This window comes from Felis catus, chromosome F2 (assembly GCF_018350175.1).
Source record: "Felis catus isolate Fca126 chromosome F2, F.catus_Fca126_mat1.0, whole genome shotgun sequence".
NCBI lineage: Eukaryota > Metazoa > Chordata > Mammalia > Carnivora > Felidae > Felis > Felis catus.
This window is the reverse complement of record NC_058385.1, coordinates 83123323-83140109: the sequence shown is the minus strand read 5'-3', so window position 1 is coordinate 83140109 and position 16787 is coordinate 83123323. Positions and strand designations below refer to the sequence as shown.

Here is a 16787-nt window from a genome sequence, read left to right as displayed (position 1 = left end):
ACGTGGAATAAAAAATGCTCAAGTCATTCTTAGGAACCCTCTTTTCTCATGGGGCAGCCCCCACAGCCTGAGGACAGCCTTGCCCATCACACATCCCAGACAGCTAGGCCGTGGGCACGCTCAGCTTTATTAGGTGGGCTGGCCACCCAGCTCAGGCCAGGGTGCTGGGTGCCAGACCCAGATACAGAATGGGCATGCCTGAGAGAGCAAGGAAGAGGGAGAAGCAGAGATGCAGCCCCAGGCTGTCAGCCAGGGCTCCAGCCAGTGTGCCCAGGAACAGCTTCCCCAGCAGCTCCAGAGTGGCCAGGAGGCTGTAGTGTGTGGCCTGCGGGGGTGGGGTGGGGTGTGAGATCAAACGAGGGCTTGCTTGCATCCCAGCCCTGCAGCCCCTGGGCATCCCAGCCACGCCGTCTTACCTGCAGGGCACTGGGTGCCAGCTGGCTGCAGTGCATCATCAGGGTGAATGTGGTGGTTGTAACCAGGCCCCCCAGGAAGTGTTGCAGACACAGGCTCAACAAGGCTGCCCCTGGGAGGGCCGAGATCAGTAGGGCCCGGGACTCTGGACTCCTCCCCTCCCGTGGCCAGCCCCTCACCTCTCAGGACGGTGCTGGGGCCCAGCCTGACCCCGGGGGTGTCCAGGTGGAAGAGCAGGGTGGTCTGGCAGGCCAGACCACCAAGACGGAAGCGAAGCACAGACCTCAGCAAAGGCAGTGGTTGCCTGGGGTGGGGAGACGGGGCAGGTCAGGGAGTGTGGAGCAAGGCAGGTGTGAGCAGGTGGGTGGGGCAAGCTGAGGAGGGCTCACCAGTGCCTGGCCAGCAGGGCCCCGCCCAGGGACGAGCCTACAATGGAGCAGACCACGGCGCCCACACCGTTCCACAGGCCCAGCTCTGGAGTAGAGATGCCATGGTCCAGCAGGAAGAGCGGAAACAAGCTGCTGGCGCCCTGCTCACCTGTGGGGAGAACGCGAGCAGGGGGGCTGCCCACCTCTCTTCACTTGGGGCCTCAGTTGCCTTCCCCTAGCCAGGCCCCTGCCTTTGCCCCTGTCTTGGGCCACGGGTGCCAGGAGACAGCTGGGACTGGGCATCAGCCAAGCATAGGGTCAGCATGAAGCAGCATCTGAGACCCAAGGGGCTATGGCTGGAGCTCACAGAAGCCATGCAGCCAGAGCTGGAGAAGGACCAGAGGCAAAGCCCAGCTGCAGAGCCAGGCTGGGCTCCAGCCTACAGTTAATACCCCAGAAGGTGGCCACAAAACGGGTTCCAGGGCTCCTGGGGATCCACCTGCAGGCTCCCGTCCCTGCTGTTGCCTGACTCAAGGCCTCACTTACCCAGTTTGTAAGTGAGCACAAAGCCTGCTGTCCACAGAGTACCAGGCATGGCCAGCAATTCCTGCAGAAGGTGCAGGGTGCGGAGGGGTCGTTCTGAGGGCTGAGATACAGGCAACTGCTGCAGGGCTGGTGCAGCCCAGACCAGGGCAGCAGCCAACCAATAGATGGCAGCCAGGAGCAGAAAGAGCAGGGGCCAGGAGAGGGTGGGCACGAGGGCCAACAGGCCCCCTCCCGCCAGCACTGCCCCTAGCTTATAAGCGACCACCTGCACTGTGTTACCAGGCCCTAGCTCGGCTGGCTCCAAGAGTTGTACGGCCAGCGTGTCCAGGGCCACGTCCTGCACAGCCGCACCCAGGTTCAGCAGCAGAAGCAGCCCTGCCACGGTGACAGGCAGCCCAGCCTGGCCAGCTTCTGCAGGAGGCAGGACTGCCAGCAGCCCACACACCAGGCCCAGAGCAGCCGTGCTGAGCATCAGCCAGACCCTCAGGGAGCCCCGCGTGTCCACCAGTGGGGCCCACACGAGTTTAAACAGCCACGGCAGGTACAGCACTTTGGCCAGTCCCACACGTGTCAGGGAGAGGCCGCGCGCCCGCAGCAGCACGGGCAGCAGGCCAGACTGCAGCCCATAGGGCAAGCCTTGCACTAGGTAGAGCCCGGCCAGCGGCAGGAGCTTCCCATGCATGGCCAGGAGCGCGGGGAGCCCGAGGGCGAGTGCTGGGGGATCAGGGGCTGGGGCTGGGCCTGGAATCTGGTGGCCCGGGCTGGGTTCAAGGCCAGGTCAGAGCCCGGATCGGAATCAGAGGTCCGGCTTGGAGTAGGGGCAGGCAAAGCGGTTCCGGGTGGGGCCCGCTCCGGTCAGGATGAAGTCAGGGATCATACGGCGTCATGGCTCTTGGGCTGGGCCAGTCAGGTCAGGGCTGTGCAGGCTGGCGTCCGGACCGGTACCCTCAGGTCCAGAGGCGGCGCGCCCTCCACAGACCGCTCTCTACGCAGCCGCGAGATGCGGCGGCCACAGAGCTTGAGAAGCGGGCCAGAGCGCCGGCCGCCCTCGGGCGCCCCCCGTGGCCACTCCGGGTGCGGCCGGGGAGCCTTGAGCACGCGCCGCGGGCAGCCTGGCTGCGCGCCGCGGGCAGCCTGGCTGATGTTGAGTCTGTGGCCCATCCCGGTCCTTCCCAAGGTTATCAGGTCCGGCTCCCAGACCCCCTGGACCCACACCCTAACTCTGCAGAAGTGCTTGCTTCCTTGGTGCCTCACCTGGAGCCTGGTTCTGCAGTGTCCACCGGGTCCTTCCGGCAGCCCCCATGGTCTACTACTGCTTACTTCCGCCGCTGGCACCCTCGCCTCCTTCTGGCTGTGCTTCCGACGACTTCCCCTAGCCAGTGGCCACAGAGGACCATGAAAGGCAGGTTTGTGTGAAAGGTCTCAGCCGGAGGGACGCAGCCAGCTGCTCCCCGCGACGCCCTCTAGCGTCCAGTGACAAGGCCAGGAGAGGAGGGCAGGCGGGCCCAAGTCCTGCCAGACTCCAGCCGGCTCTGTGGAGGGAGGTGCCCCTCCAAGCGTTTCATGCCTTCTCTCCCCTGCCCAGAGCTGCATCCCAGAGGGCTCCCAAGGCCCAGAGGAGGTAGCGGGTGTGGCCCAGGGTTAGGAACCACCTCCAGAGCCGACAGAGCTAGAGTGCTAGTACTGGCTCCTAACCCTTGACCCCCTGAAGCCAGCCCAACCCTGAGAGCGACAGCTGGTGCAGCCACCGAGTGGGTCTCCTGTCACTTCAAGTTTCCTCGTCTGTAAAAAGGGGACTGCCATCCCTCCGTAAGAAGACTGCAGTGACCCACAGAGTGCGCACACTGTAGACACTAGTCCTTGCTCCAGTGGCAAGGACAGAGGGCTGCACACCCGCCAGGGCCTGGGCCTCCCCAGGGTGCCCCTTTGTCAGCATTTTACACACTGGTGTTTCCGCCCCTGCCCTTGGGCGCTTGGGCTTGGGAGGGGCCTCCACCCTCACTGGCCCCAGGACTGCATTTGCGCTAGGATCTCACACTTCAAATCCATACAAACAAAGCCAGAGTCGCTTGCTCATTCTTCCTCCCCTCCCCTCCCCTCCCCTCCCCTCCCCTGCTTTCCAGCAGCCTCAGGTGGCAGCACCAGGCCATCTGCCCATTTAGGAGGAAGACCAAGACGTCCTCCCTTGAGTGCTGCCCACCCAGCCAGCCAGCTCCAGCCTACAGTTCACTGCTGCCAGGAGAGAGGTGGACAGTACACCAAGGGGAGCCAGGCCAGGGGACCCAGCTTTCTGTGTCTTCCTTAGGCTACTGTTTCTGATGTGGCCACCCTGGGACTCAGTTCCCCTGTTTCTTTGTCCAGCGTCATCACCAACCCTAACGGAAAGGCCCAGTACCTTCCTTCACACCTCCTTCTCTTCCTAATTTTTATGTGAAGTTTGCCACTCTCTGCCTTGGGACCAGACACCAGAGTGGAAACACAGCCCATGAGAGGCACCGCATCTGTTGTAAGGTCACCTCCTCTGGGAGCCCTCCTTGACCACTCCTCCTGAAGGCTGACAAATGTCACCCAGCCCCGCCGTGCAGGCTCTCCAGGCCCGCACAGAACCCCAGCTCAGAAAGGAACTCCGGAGTGGACAAAGGCAGGGGAAGCTCATACAGCTACGCACACCTGAAGTAGTCAGGCTGTTTCATAGCTTTATTGGGGGCCTGCAGAAAGGCAGGGGGCCCAGCCCCGCAGGCAGCAGGAGCAAGTCCTGAGGGCTCCAGAGACCCCCAGGGCCCTGGGCATGGTAAGTCCAGGGTCGGCCCTGCCGGCCCAGCCTGGCCCCAAAGCGGGGAGGGGAATGGTTAGGAGTACTCTCGGGTGAACTTGGCGTGGAACTGGCTCAGCTTCTCCAGCAGAGGCCGCAGCTTCTCCAAGGGGGGCAGAATGGTCATCCTAAAAAGGGAGGGAGGTAAGCAAAGGTGTTGCGGGCTGCGGGGAGGAGCCGCGCGGGGCCGGGCCTCACCGGAAGTGGTAGGTGCCTTCCTTCTGCCCGAAGCCACTCCCGGGCACCACGCAGATGCCGGTCTCCTCCAGAAGGCGCAAGCAGAAGAACATGTCGGGCGCCAGGCCCAGCTCCTGAGGTCGGGCGGCGAGGAGGAGCGGTCAGAGCTCGGCGCCCAGGCCCCGCCCTCCCCCGGGGGCCCCGCCTCGCCCCGCCCCGCTCCGCCCCGCCGGTCTAGGCCCCGGACCTGAGCGCGCTGCACGGCGCGCGGGGGCAGCTGCACGCGAGGGAATGAGTACATGGCGCCCTGCACCGGGTTGCAGCGGATGCCGGGAGCCTCGTTGAAAACTTGCTCCGTGAGCTTGGCCTTCGCCGCCAGCTCGGCCAGGACCGCCTGCCTCTCCTGCGGCGGCGGAGGGCGGGCCGATCAGGCGGGGCCGGGCCGCGGTCGCGCAGCCCCCTCCGCGCCCCCGCCCCCCTGGGCTCTTCCCCGCTCACCGCCTGGAACTGCGCGAAGGAGGGCTCCGAGGGTGCGGGAGGGCTGACCACCAAGTCCAGCAGGAGCTGGCCCGGCACCGGCGGGCACAGCCGCACGCTCATCAGTTTCTGCATCTGGGACTGCACCGCGGGGTCCATGTTCACCACCTCCACGTAGCCGCCGCGGAACCCACACCTGCGGAAGAGGACAGATGTCCAGGCAGGGTCGGCGAGGCGCGGGGGGGGGGGGGGGGGGGGGGCGGGGCAGGCCGAGGATGGAGGCCGCGAGCCCTCGCCCGCCCGGCCTGCACGCACTCTCCCATGTAGCCTTTGGAGACCGAGTGGAAGGAGGCGAGCTCCTGCTGCGCCGCGTAGGGCGGCCCCATCTCCGTGAGCACCTTCTTGAACGAGTGGAACTGCGAGCCCTCCGCGTACACGTTGTCTTGGTACACCTGGGCGGGCGGACGGGCGTCACGGGGGCAGCCGCTGCTGCCCTCCGACCGCAAGCCCCAGGCGAGCCCCTGCCAGCACCTCATCCGCCATCAGGAAGAGGCGCTCCTCAAAGGCGAAGCGAATCACGGCCTCGATGCACTCGCGGGCTTGCACCTGCCCTGGGGCGCGGGACATGCAGCAGGTCCGGGTCAGACTCGGGGCGCGGCGCTCAGCGGGGAGGGGGAGCAGGGAGAGAGGGCAGACTGACCGCGGCGGGGGAAGGGGTGGGGGGGAACGGGCGGCGCACCAGTGGGGTTGCCGGGGTTGATAACGCAGAGCGCTCGAGGGCAGCAATGATCCCGCGCCTGGGCCAGGGCGCGCCGCAGCTCGGCCACGTCGAGGGCCCACGCGCGCTCCTCGTCCAGGTAGTAATCCACCTGCACAGCGTTGAGCTCGGCCAGCGCGGCCGAGTAGAGCGGGTACTGAGGGATGGGGATGAGCACACCCGTGCGCGTGCGACCCTCTCCAGCCACCAGCAACTTCAGCACCGTCTGCAGGCCGGATGGGGAGGGGGAAGGGAAGACAAGGTTGGTGAGGCCAGGGGCTGCACCTGTCCCCCGCCCCGCCTGGAACCGGTGCCAGGGTGCCAGGAGGAACAGAGTCCTGCCGGCCGCCCAGAAAGAGCCCCGGTGTCCTCCTGCCTCGGCCCTGGCCTACCACGATGGCGTCGCTGGCCCCGGTGGACAGGTAAATGTTATTGGGGTCCGCGGGAATGCCTCCGTCGCGCCGCTCGATGTACCTCGCTACATCCTCCCGGATCAGCTGGATGCCTGAGCTGATGCTGTAGGCCCCTGAGCCAGGAGGCGGGGCAGAGCGGGTGGGAAGAGAGGACACGTGAGGTCCCTTAGCAGCCCTCCCAAAGATCTCCGCCCCCTTCCAAGCGGGTGGGCGGATCCACCCCTCCCTTGGGACAGCCTCCCTCCAGCTCCTGCTCCTCCCTGGGGCTTTGGCTGGTTGGGGCACTGGCACTTACCCAGGCTGTGTCCCCCGCACGCCTGCAAGATACGCTCAGCCCTTCTCTTGGCATCCTCGGGGAAGTCCGGGCTGTTCAGGAGATCAGGGTGGACGCAGAGGGCCAGGACCTGGGAGGAGCGAATGCTGAGGCCCGAGCACGTGGGCCGAGGGGGGAGAGGCGCCCGGGGCAATGGCGAGCCAGCCTCACCTGACGCAGGAAGGTGATGGGCTTCTGCCCCATGGCCTGTGCATCCCCGATGTTGGCGCGAATGACCTCAGTGAAGGGCTTCTTTACCCCCTAAGAGGGAGGGGGCACAGGCAGTGAGAACGGAGCCTTTATTACTCTGGCAGGTCCTTGTCCTACGTGACTCTGGGGACGAATGGAGCCGACTCAGCTGCCCAGGTGGAGCCTGGGGGACAATGGTGGGGCCCAGAGCCATACCTGCCGCAGCTCCTGCTCCAGCTCAAGGGCACGCAGCACGATGGGACCTCGCACCGCATACTCCACCTTCCGAACACAGGGGTTCATGGTGTCCAGCGTCAGCACCTTCTCCTTCAGCCCGTTCATTGCAACCTGGCTGTGGTCACCTGCCCTCAAGGCCATGACCCTACTCAGACCAGGCAGGAAGGTCAGGATGCGGCAGGATTCGGCAGCGGGGATAAGGGTAGCTGGGTCCGGGCTCAGTGGGCTGGGGCTGGGAAGAGGGAGCCTGGGTAGGGGGGCTCAAGGTAAAGGGCACCCTCTTCACTGCAGCCTGCTGGCCCCACTGAACGGGACAGAAAAGGCTGAAGAAGGAGCTGGGGCCACTGGGCCCCGCCCCACCAGTCTGGGCACAGTCCTGCCCCAGGGAGCCATAGGGAGTGCATGAGGAGGCAGGCGGGGCTTGGGGCGAGGCCCAGTGCCCGCCCAGTGGCGCGCAGTGTCCCCACGATGGGGGGAGCAGGAGACCTACGTGGGGGGTAGGGACAGACAGAAGGTTCAAGAAGCTCTAAGGGACTCAGCCTGTGGGGGTGGGGGAGGTGCGCTGAGTGCCCTGAGGGGTTGGCAGGGCTGAGCAGGGCTAAGCCCCAAGGGGAGACGGAGCTGGGGCCTCTGGAGATTTACCCCAGCAGGGCTCTGCCAGGGCCGAGCCCTCTCAGGCCCCCCATCTTTGCTTGGGGCTAGCAGGCCTGTCTCCCAGGCAACTGAGCCAGGCCTCTATAGAATCCTGGGGTTATCGGGGGAGGGGAGCAAAAGCTCAGACGCAGGGTTCCATCCGGCCCCTCCCAGGCTGGCAACCATGGCCCATAGGCTGCAAGAGCCCTGTGGTTGGACCTTGGTCCCAGATCAGCAACTGGTAGAGGCCAGAGTCTCCGGGCTGAAGTGTTGGAGGCGGGGGCAGGGCAGCTCTGGCCTTTGGAGGGCCCTCGGACACCTGGGACACCTGGGACACCTCCACTGCTCTTGGTTGCCGTCCTGCCCTTTCACCAGGCCCCAGCCTAGACCTGCCCTTGGGTATCCACACCACAGGCCAGGTGACCTCAGTTCCCCTTCCCTGGGGCTCCTGATTGGTAGAGACAAGGGGAAGCAAACAGTGATAGGCCCTCTGAGCCCCACCTTCCCAGGCCCTGAAGGGAGCTGATAGGCCATGCCCAGGGGTGGCTACCCCAACTGCTGACATCTGACAAGGTCAAGGCACCAGCCCTTTGACAGGGGCTGTGGGCAGCCGGTCAGGCCCGGGCTCCTCGGCTCCCGCTGGCTGGAAAGGGAAGAACAGGATCCCCAAGCAGCCAGCCGGTGTCTCACCTCGCACCCCTCGGCTCGGCTCTGTGCTACCTCGGGCCCCCAGCGCACAGGCCTGCCCCTCCAGGACCCAGCAGCCCCAGGCGGAGCCGGCCCCCTCCCGCCCCTGGCAGGAAGGCCCAAGTGGCAGCTGTGTTAGCAGGTGGGCCTTGGCAGCTGCACCGCCCCCCACACTAAATTTACCCAGCAGCCTACCCGCTGGCCCGCACCAGCCCTGCCGAGGACACCCCTCCAACCACTGATGCTCAGGAAAGGGAGGGCCCTGCAGACACAAGGCTGACTGGGTCAATATCCACTGGGGAGGAGAAGGTGACCTCAGCCCATTTCACCCAGCTCTGGTGGCCATGCAAAGCTGCCCACCACGGACAAATGAGCTGGAAGTGCCCTCAGCCCTCCCACTCGAGGCCCCTAAAGGGCCCCTGTCACCCTGACACATTGTGCCCAGCCAGCTCAGAATCTGGGCGGCCAACCACTGGCCCCCTTTGCCAGCCCAGGCAGAGGCTGGCGGCCAGGTCCCGGGATCAGGGCTACAGGCCAGGAACAGGGGACTCATCCCCCAGGGAGGTTTCTGACTCTGGCCTTGTACTGATTCTCCCCTCCGGCTATGGCTCGAGTCTTGTGGAAACACCCCCCCGCCCCCCTGCCCTTCCGAGCCAGGATCCCTGCCCCTCTGGCATGGATACCCCCAGCCGTGACCCGACCCCCACCCCCCACCCCCCACCCCCTGCCAAGGAATGTCCTTCCAGAGCTCCCTGCTCCTCTCAGGGAAGTGAAGAGTTACAGAGGAGCCTCCAGGAGGCTGGGAGGCAGGGAGGAGGGTGCAGCACAGGCCAGGCTCCTCGCCCAGTGGCCGTGGGCCTCACCCCTACGCAGTGCCAGGCAGCCACAAGCACCTACAGGCCCCGAACAGGGACAGGCACACCCAGGAACAGCAACACGGCACTCCCCACCCTCGGGACAGCGGCCCAGCTGACACACACGACAAGGCAGGTGGCAAAACAGCCCTTTATCAAGTCACAGGATGAAACTAGGTCACTGCAGCCAGGAGCCCCCAGGATGGCTTCTGCCACAGGCTCATCCCTGAGTGAAGACGCTGGCATCCTAGATGCAGGAAACAGGGAAGGCCCTGCACCGGCCGCCCCTGAATAGCAGCACCGGGCACACACTGGGGTCTCCGGAGCGGGGTCCCGAGGTAGCCTCTGGCTGGGCCTGGCAACGGGACCCTCACCACTCTCCGTGCCAGCCCCTCACATGAGCAGGCAGCACGGCCTCTTCCCCGTGGGGGCCTCCTCCGAGGGTGCCGTGAGCTTAAGCAGGGGCGGATCTCCGCCAGCCCTGGAGCTGCGCTCGGGCTGGGGGGTCTCGGCGTCCACATGCAGGCCGGACTCCGGGACCTCGGGCCCCTCGGGTGGGGGCCGTTGCAGCTTGGCAGCAGCTCGCTGGCGCTTCAGCTCCGCCAGGGTGTGGTGGGCCTTGGCCCGGGCCAGGGCGTCAGGCGCTGTGCTGTCCAGGGGGCTCAGCTGGTAGGAGACACTCCGGTCCAGCCGCTTGGAGTACAGGTGTCGCCCTGGGGTGCCTCCAACTTGGCCGTTGTGTGGCCTGGCCAACTCGGGGTCCTCCTCCTGTTGGGATAGCGTGGGCCCAGAGGCCATCAGGAAGGCCTTCTCTGGCCTCCCTTGGCCTTGGGCCCCAGCATGCACGGTGGTCAGGGGGCAGAAATGAGAGTGGGGGCAGGAGCCGCCCCTGTGGCACGCTAGCCCAGTTTATGGGCACAGGGACACTGCTCCCGCCGGCTAGGGAGTCACCAATGTCACCACCCAGAGAGGGCAGGGCCTAGGCCCCCAGCCAGCATGCCGGAGGTGGAGGGCGCAGGGCTCACCTCGCCGGACGTGGGTCGCAGCTCTGCATCCGTCTGGCCGTCTTCGTCCTCCTCGGGTGGTTCTGGGCTGGTGGGTGGTGGCTGTTGCCACACGATGGCCTCCTGGGCATGCTCCCTGCGGTACAGGCTGGTGCGCTGGGTCAGGCTCACCCTCCTCACCACCTTTCTGGGGGAGGGTCGGGGGAAAGGCTGTCACTTGCCCCGCAGACTGCCCAGAGCTCCAGCTGGCACCTGAGCGCCGCCGGCGGGGGCAGGGGTGGGGGTGGGGGTGGGGGGGCGGGAGGGGGGTCTGCCAGCGGAGGTTAGGACACCGGGGTCGACTGCGCGCTCACCCCCGGCTGCCCGCGCTGGAGGTGCGGCGGCGCAGCAAAGAGCGCTGGCGGCCCTGGGCGCGCAGGAGCGCATCGTGCTTGTGCTTCAGCTCCAGCAGCTTGGTCCGCACCTCCTCGTCCCCGCACACGTCTGGGGAGAAGTGGGTGGTCACCGGTGCCCTCTCACCCACCCTCTACAACCGGCGGAGGCGGCCCCAGCTCACCAAGAGGTGTCTCGTCCATCAGAGACCTCCCGTTCAGGTCGGCCCCGTGCGCCACGAGCAGCTCCACCAGGTGCACCTGAGGGGCCAGTGAGCCCGGGCTGCTGAAGGCCTCAGAGGCAGGAGCCGCCGGCCCGGGCCCGGCTGCCCTCGCCCCCGGCGCTCACCTGGCCCCAGTAGGCAGCCGCGTGCAGCGGCTCCCAGCCGTCCTGGTCCTTGGCGCTCAGGCTGGCTCGGTGTTGAAGCAGCAGGGCGGCTGCCTCACTGAACCCGTTGGCGGCAGCGATGTGGAGCTGCAGGCACACCGCCCGGCCCTGAGTCCCCGCCATGCCCCTCCAGCGGCCACCTCCCGACCTGCAACCCACGTGGCCCCATCGTCACCAGCGTGGCCCCATGGTCCCGGGGGGCGTCGATGTCGGCCCCTGCCTGCAGCAGGCTTCGGATGTCGTCCAGCATGCGCAGCTCCGGCAAGGCCCGGGCTTCCTCGATGCCATCCTGGGTAATGCCTGCAAGGCAGCGGGGCTCAGAGCTGGCACCCGGGCACCCTGGCAGGCAGGTGGGGCCGTACTCACCGCGGTCGGCCATGGCCGTCTCAAGGCAGTCCAGCGTCCGCTCATCCTCACACAGGTCGTAAGGCATGTTCCCGTCAGTGTTGACGGCCAGGAGGTCAGCACCACTGCACGCAGAATGGACAGGGGCTTTGGCCACAGAACGCTTCTCCCCCACGGAGGCCTCCAGTCCACCCTCTGCCGAGGCCCTCGGCCCAGGGCTGCTCTCCTGGACAGTGTGGGTTGAATGTGGAGGAGGCCCAGGCCCCCGGTGCCCCTGGGACCATCTGGCTGTGGACCTCAGCTCTGGATCCTGTACTCACGCCAGGCAGGCCACCCCCCAGTCTCCACCCACGTCTGAGCTCCAGGTTCCCGACACCCATCTGTCCCTGTCAACCTGCACAACGGGCCCACGTACCAGGGGGCACTGCTGGGACTCTAGAAGCCTTGGGGAGCAAAAGACAGAGGGAGAGGAGAGCCCAGATGACAGAAGACAGCTGCAGAGAACGGGGCTCAGGCAGGAACATGGCCCCAGGGAAAGACAGGGAGCTGAAGGGAGCCCAGAACACAAAGGTGGGCGCTCGCTGTGGAGAGGAGCAGGGAGGGGGTAGGGGCTGTCTGTGCACATCCATCCCTCCTACTCTGCGGCATCTGTGTGTGAAGGGGAGAGACTGCCACCCGCCCACACACTCACCATCAGCACCTGGACCACTCCGAGGACAGCCTGGGTCCCCGGCCGTCTGCTCTACTACAGGGGTCCCTATGGGGGGATTCCTGGATGCCCCTTTGTGTTCACCAAGGCCTGTGTCCGAAGCAGCTCTGCCCTGCTCCGCCCTCCTTGTCAAAGGCCCCACCTCCGTCTTCACCACTGCCACCCCCATCATTCTGCCCAGAGTGGCAGTGCTCTGGGCAGACCCCAGGGAGGACCGGAGCTAGAGGTCAAGGCCTGCCCTCAAGGAGTTCCCAAACCCCTAAGAGTGCTCGGCAGGAGGATGTGCCCAGGCCGATAGCCTGCCGGGCAGACAACCACACTGCCCTGGGCACATGCTTGTCCCCTTGGCGTCAGTGTCTGCAGCCTCTGCCCAGGCCCTGATCTCCACCAGCATGAAGTCAGGGTAGGCAAGGGTGAGAGGGAACACAAGAGGCCAAGGGCCAAGTGTGCTTCCTGTGGAGGGGACAACAGGCTCCTGTCTCAGGAAGAACTACTATCTGCGAGGAAGGCCCTGCCCCCTGGCCTGGCTGCGGCCCCTCCCCAGCTCTGGCCACACCAGCGGGGCCCTACCGGGCAATGAGCAGCTCCACCAGGTGCAGGTGGCCACAGGTGGCCGCAGCGTGCAGGGGTGTCCAGCTTTCGCTGTCACGGGCGTTGACCTCGGCCCCGGCGTCCAGCAGCTGCCGTACCACGTCCCGGAAGTCATCGATGCAGCTCTACGAACCACAGAGCCTGAGGCCAGCGCCCGGGCCAGCAGCCCCTCCTCTCCCACCCCACCCTCGGCGTGGCTGACCTGGTGCAGCGCCGTCAGGCCATCCTCGTTGGCCAGGTCAGGGCTGACCCCGCTCTCGAGGAACTGGCGGACTGTGAGAAGGGGGCGGGAAGCGTGGTCAGGACGCAGGGCTAGAGGTCCTGCCAGGCCAACACTGTTCAGCCCGGGCGCCAGGTACCTGGGCGGACTGCTGTGCCGCAGCCGGGAGCAGAGAGTGGTGAGGAAGACAGAGGTGTGGGTGGCAAGAGGGACACCCGAGTCCAGGCTGAGGGCTCAAGAGTCGGGGCTCTGGGTATCTGTCGGCCCCCAGGTGGGCATACCCAGCAGCCCTCTGCCTCCAGCACCTAGCAGGACCCACCCCTCCTGAATCAGGGCACTCCCAGCCCTCAGGCTCCCGCGTGAGCGCAGGCCCCCTGCCCAGCTGCAGCCTGCAGTGTGCGCCCCAGGCATCCAGGCCCACCCCCTCCAAAGTCTCCCTCAGTAGAGCTGATCCCTGTCCTCACTCTTCAGTGGTCCCATCTGGGGCCTAGCCTGTCACCAAGGTCATCCCAGACCTCCTTACTGGCCTGGCCCTCCCAGATATGCTCCATGGGCAGCAGGGTGATGCACCCCACTTCCCACAGTTCCCTGAGCCTGGGCCAGCGGCACACCCACCACGCCCTCCTCTACCGCCCCTGCCTTGAGGCACTGCCCGCCTCTCCTTGCCCTCTGCACCCCAGCCTCTGCCCTGGAGGACGACAGGACGAGCCTTCAGGAGCCCCTCAGGGACAGCAGAGGGGCCATGAGCACACAGGGTGCAGGGGAGGAACGAGGAGCCTGTCACTGCCCAGGGCGGTCCTGATGGGGAGGAAGAAGTCAAAGATGGGCAGAGGCAGATGTCGAGAGGGCTGGCCTGCGGGGACCCCCGGCCCCGCACTCTAACCTGCTGAGGTGGGCGTGGCCGCCCTCCTTTACACAGGTGGAGACAGGGCCCAAGCAGGTGGTGGCCAGGCCTCTCCTGGTCATCGCCCAGCACCCTGGCCAGAGGCACCGAAGAGGATGGGCCACTCCCAGCCCACCTGAGCCAAGCCCTGGGCACTGCCCCGAGCTCCTGTGGGCTCCCCGATGCCCCTGCCCAATCCCATCAGCCTCACCCCTGCAGCAGCACCCCAGTGTGCTGCACCATCACTGGTGAGCCTCAAGTGGCCGACCATTGAGAGCAAGCGCCCGAGGACACCAGGCCAGCCCCAGGGCCTCCGCAGGACAGCACTGTGCCCTCCGCAGCTCTCTCCAGGACTGAGGTGGAGGACAGGGTCTGCCCTTGGGCTCAGCCATGCTCACCTTCCTCCAGGTCATTTCGGGCAGCAGCCTCCAGGAGGGCAACGCTGGGAGGGAAAAGGACCCGCTTCTGTGGCCGGCCGCCGGCTGCCTCCTTCCATGGCCGCGGCCGCTCCTGGCGGCACTTCTTGCCCTGGGCCTCCTTCTCAGCCTGGGCCCACATCTTCACCTGCTGGGCACGCCGCTTCTGGGCGTGCTTCAGCCGCTCCTGTGTGCTCATCCTGCCCACCATGGGCATCTCTGCCAGCAGCTCCAGGTGCTCGGCCATGGCGGGGGCCGCCTGCCCGGGGGACTGCTCGGGGCACCAGGTGGGGGAGCACCGGGGCCAGACTGGGCCTGAGGGGTGGGGCAGCTGGCTGGACTGGCACCCTTGGGGGCATCCCCTCCCCAAGGCTCAGTGGTGCCCTCTGCCCCTGGCAAGGCTGGGTCACGAGGCCCCACGCCGTGACCAGGCCCGGGCAGAAAGGGCAGGGTGGGAGGGTACCTGCTGCCTGCCTCTCAAGAGCCCCGGCACCTCGGCTACTCAATGGGCAGGGCCTCACCTCCCTCTTGGGGTCAGGGTGCACAGCCTGTGGGAAGCAGCCCACGACCTGGCCAGCCTCGGTCCAGGGTCTGAAGCTAATTACCTAGATAAGAGAGGTGCAGCGTCCTGGCACTTGGATGAGGGTGAAGCGGGGGCAGGGCAATGGGCAGAGGCCCCCTCACCTTCCAGGCCTTAGGATCCTGGGTGGGGCCTGGGAGCAGCCATGGCCTGGCCTCCCCTCCCCTCTCCCTCACTCTTCCAGGGTCAGTACGTTAGTGCTAACAGGGGGGTGTGGCCAGAGGGCGGGGCCCACAGCCACAGAGAAACCGGGTCAGGGCGTGCCCTCAGAGTCCTGGGGTCTCGGCCGCGAGTGCCCAGGAGTGAGACTGTGTGAGCAGCCAGGGTACCAAGGGCACGGCAGGCCTGGCGACTATGTCTTCAGGAGGGCCTCCTTTTGGAAGAGCAGTTGATCAGGCTGCAGACAGCAGGTGGCATCCACCAGCCTGTGGAGGAGGAACAGGAAACAAACACATCAAGGCTGGCTCCAGGTGGGGCAGGCCAGCAGGGAAGAACACTAGCCCTGCCCTGTCCCAACCAGGGCCATGGGACACATGGGACAACATTCCTGGCAGGGGGTGAGGGGGCTCACTCAGAGTTCCCAGAAAGGGCAGTGCAGCTGAGAGCAGAGAGCAAGGACCGCTGTGCTGACAGCCACAACGGAGACTTCCCCGAGAGGCTGCCCCTCCAGGGAGGTGTTCTCCGCAAGTTTCTCAAGGCCCCAGGCTCTGACCCTGGTCCCCACGGCCACACTGACCTATCTGCCCCAGGCTTGACTGCACAAAGTCACGGTCTCCTTGGGCTGTCCTGGAAGTGCTCCGAGGGCTGTGCCAGCTACAAACCAGGGCGAGCGCCCGTCTTCTGCGAGATTATCCTTCCCTCCTGGCCACTCACAGCCCCTCCCTTCATGCTCCCCCCACCCCCAGGAAGCAGGCCACCCCACACACACTTGGCCACAAGGTGTGACTGTCACCTCTCTGGGCCTTCCAGGGAAGCTGACCTGAACAGCCCACCCCAAGAGACCATCAGCAAGGAGCAAGGCAGGGGAGGGGGCCCACAGAGGATGTGACGATGCCCCACCCACAAGGAAGGTGGCCCACCTACAGGCCCCACAGGGCTGCAGGGGCCAGGTTCACTTCTCAAAGGCAAGGACAGGCACCAGTCCCAGAGCCACCACCCAACTGCCAAGTTTAGCAAGATTTAGAAGGCATCATCCACCCCATCACTCTACAGACAAAAAGATTCTGATGCCCGCGTCCTACAGAAAGCCAAGAGCAATCAGCTGTGCAAACCGAATACACATCTTCTGGTTTATTCATTTTAAAGGCCATCCATGAGAATTCATCACTGAGCAGGATCTGGAGAGCACCCCCTTCCCCCAACTGAGCCACAACAGGAAGAACCCCGCAGCTAACATGGGTCCTCAGCCCCCAACTCTGGCGGCCCCAGCCTCCTGAAGCCCTGGTGTGCTGTGGGCCCCTCCAGCAGCACTCCTGGCTGTTAGATGCCCAAGGGCAGTCTCCATGTACCCTTGGGCAGGTCCTCGGGCTGACGACTATGTCCTCTAGAGCCCCAGTGACCCTAAGGTGACCCGGGGAGTCCCAGGAAAACACTGCAGTGGATGCCGGATGCCAGGACAGTCTCCCTCAAGGAGTGACACAGTGCCCAGTGCCTGGCCCCTCCAGGCTCAGCCCTAAGCTTTCTGGCCCCCAGCCCCCTCCCAGCCACAGTCCAGGAACAGCTGCCGCAAGTAGAAGAGTTGACCCTTAGCTGAGCCACCAAGGCCAGGATGGCCTAGTGGAGTCCCACCGAATGGCCACGACGCCACACCCACGTTGCAGGGTGGTGGGGGGGGGGGGGACGGTGGGGGGGGCAGGTAAGCAAGGCTTCTCCTGCCTCGTCTACAAATTTTCCCCCAAGTCTCTCTGGAATGTCAGAGAGAATCTGAGTGGGTTTTTTTTCCAGGTCTCAGCTCTGTGCCCAGGTAAGCTGCACAAGAGTGTGGGAGTGAGATGGGAAAGACAAGAGGAGCCTGAGGACAGCCCTCCCCCCTCAGCCCGCACCACTGGGCCATCCCCAAAGACTATGGCTGAAGGCGCAGGACCCAGAGCCCAGCCCGGCGTGAACAGACCCGCGCCGGCCTGAGTGTCTCTGCGGCCTTGCCGCGTGACCCCCACAGCGCCTCCGGCAGGCCCCATTTGCCACACAGGGAAACTGAGGCCACGCTTACACCCAGAGTCCCCTGTTGACTACTTCACCGCATCACACCCTCAGCGTCTGGGTGAGGGTTAGGGATGGTGCCACAAGAGCCCGGAGCCCTGGCTTCACTCGCCCACGGCCTTGTTCAGAGAGGGCAAGAGACTGGCGGTGGAGGCTGGGGGAGTCCACCTGCTGGGGGGCCACACGGGCAGCACGGAGTGGTCA

The 16787-nt window shown here is 65.8% G+C and overlaps 3 protein-coding genes across 7 annotated transcripts in view; all 3 read right to left on the bottom strand.

Annotated features, from left to right (window-relative positions):
• Positions 1 to 108: 108 nt before the first annotated feature.
• Positions 109 to 2320, bottom strand: MFSD3 (major facilitator superfamily domain containing 3). The gene is made up of 5 exons (XM_004000227.6): positions 1329 to 2320; positions 804 to 951; positions 594 to 718; positions 417 to 526; positions 109 to 325 (listed from the first exon to the last, which is right to left on the bottom strand). Exons 1-5 carry the CDS (start codon positions 2008 to 2010, stop codon positions 152 to 154), a joined length of 1239 nt encoding a protein of 412 aa, XP_004000276.1. The 5' UTR covers positions 2011 to 2320; the 3' UTR covers positions 109 to 151.
• Positions 2321 to 4007: 1687 nt separating this feature from the next.
• On the bottom strand, positions 4008 to 8642 carry GPT (glutamic--pyruvic transaminase). 2 transcript variants are annotated; one of them, XM_023248776.2, is made up of 11 exons: positions 6683 to 8641; positions 6449 to 6538; positions 6260 to 6368; positions 5944 to 6077; positions 5534 to 5777; positions 5326 to 5405; positions 5110 to 5246; positions 4816 to 4990; positions 4565 to 4720; positions 4339 to 4451; positions 4008 to 4268 (listed from the first exon to the last, which is right to left on the bottom strand). In XM_023248776.2, exons 1-11 carry the CDS (start codon positions 6842 to 6844, stop codon positions 4178 to 4180), a joined length of 1491 nt encoding a protein of 496 aa, XP_023104544.1. In that variant the 5' UTR covers positions 6845 to 8641; the 3' UTR covers positions 4008 to 4177. The 2 variants fall into 2 exon arrangements, with proteins under 2 accessions (XP_023104544.1, XP_023104545.1); XM_023248777.2 differs by lacking the exon at positions 4565 to 4720 and having other exon boundaries at positions 6683 to 8642.
• A 372-nt stretch (positions 8643 to 9014) lies between these two features.
• Positions 9015 to 16787, bottom strand: part of PPP1R16A (protein phosphatase 1 regulatory subunit 16A) — a 39749-nt gene continuing 31976 nt past the window's right edge. For all 4 annotated transcript variants that reach the window (XM_004000178.5, XM_011291527.4, XM_023248775.2 and 1 more), the window contains 10 exons: positions 13787 to 14809; positions 12488 to 12558; positions 12265 to 12410; positions 11007 to 11110; positions 10816 to 10940; positions 10602 to 10727; positions 10438 to 10513; positions 10235 to 10364; positions 9903 to 10068; positions 9015 to 9645 (listed from right to left, as the gene is read on the bottom strand). In XM_004000178.5, coding sequence (XP_004000227.1) covers positions 9271 to 9645; positions 9903 to 10068; positions 10235 to 10364; positions 10438 to 10513; positions 10602 to 10727; positions 10816 to 10940; positions 11007 to 11110; positions 12265 to 12410; positions 12488 to 12558; positions 13787 to 14051 — 1584 coding nt within the window. In that variant the 5' untranslated portion in view covers positions 14052 to 14809 and the 3' untranslated portion in view covers positions 9015 to 9270. The remainder of the gene's footprint in view (positions 9646 to 9902; positions 10069 to 10234; positions 10365 to 10437; positions 10514 to 10601; positions 10728 to 10815; positions 10941 to 11006; positions 11111 to 12264; positions 12411 to 12487; positions 12559 to 13786; positions 14810 to 16787) is intronic.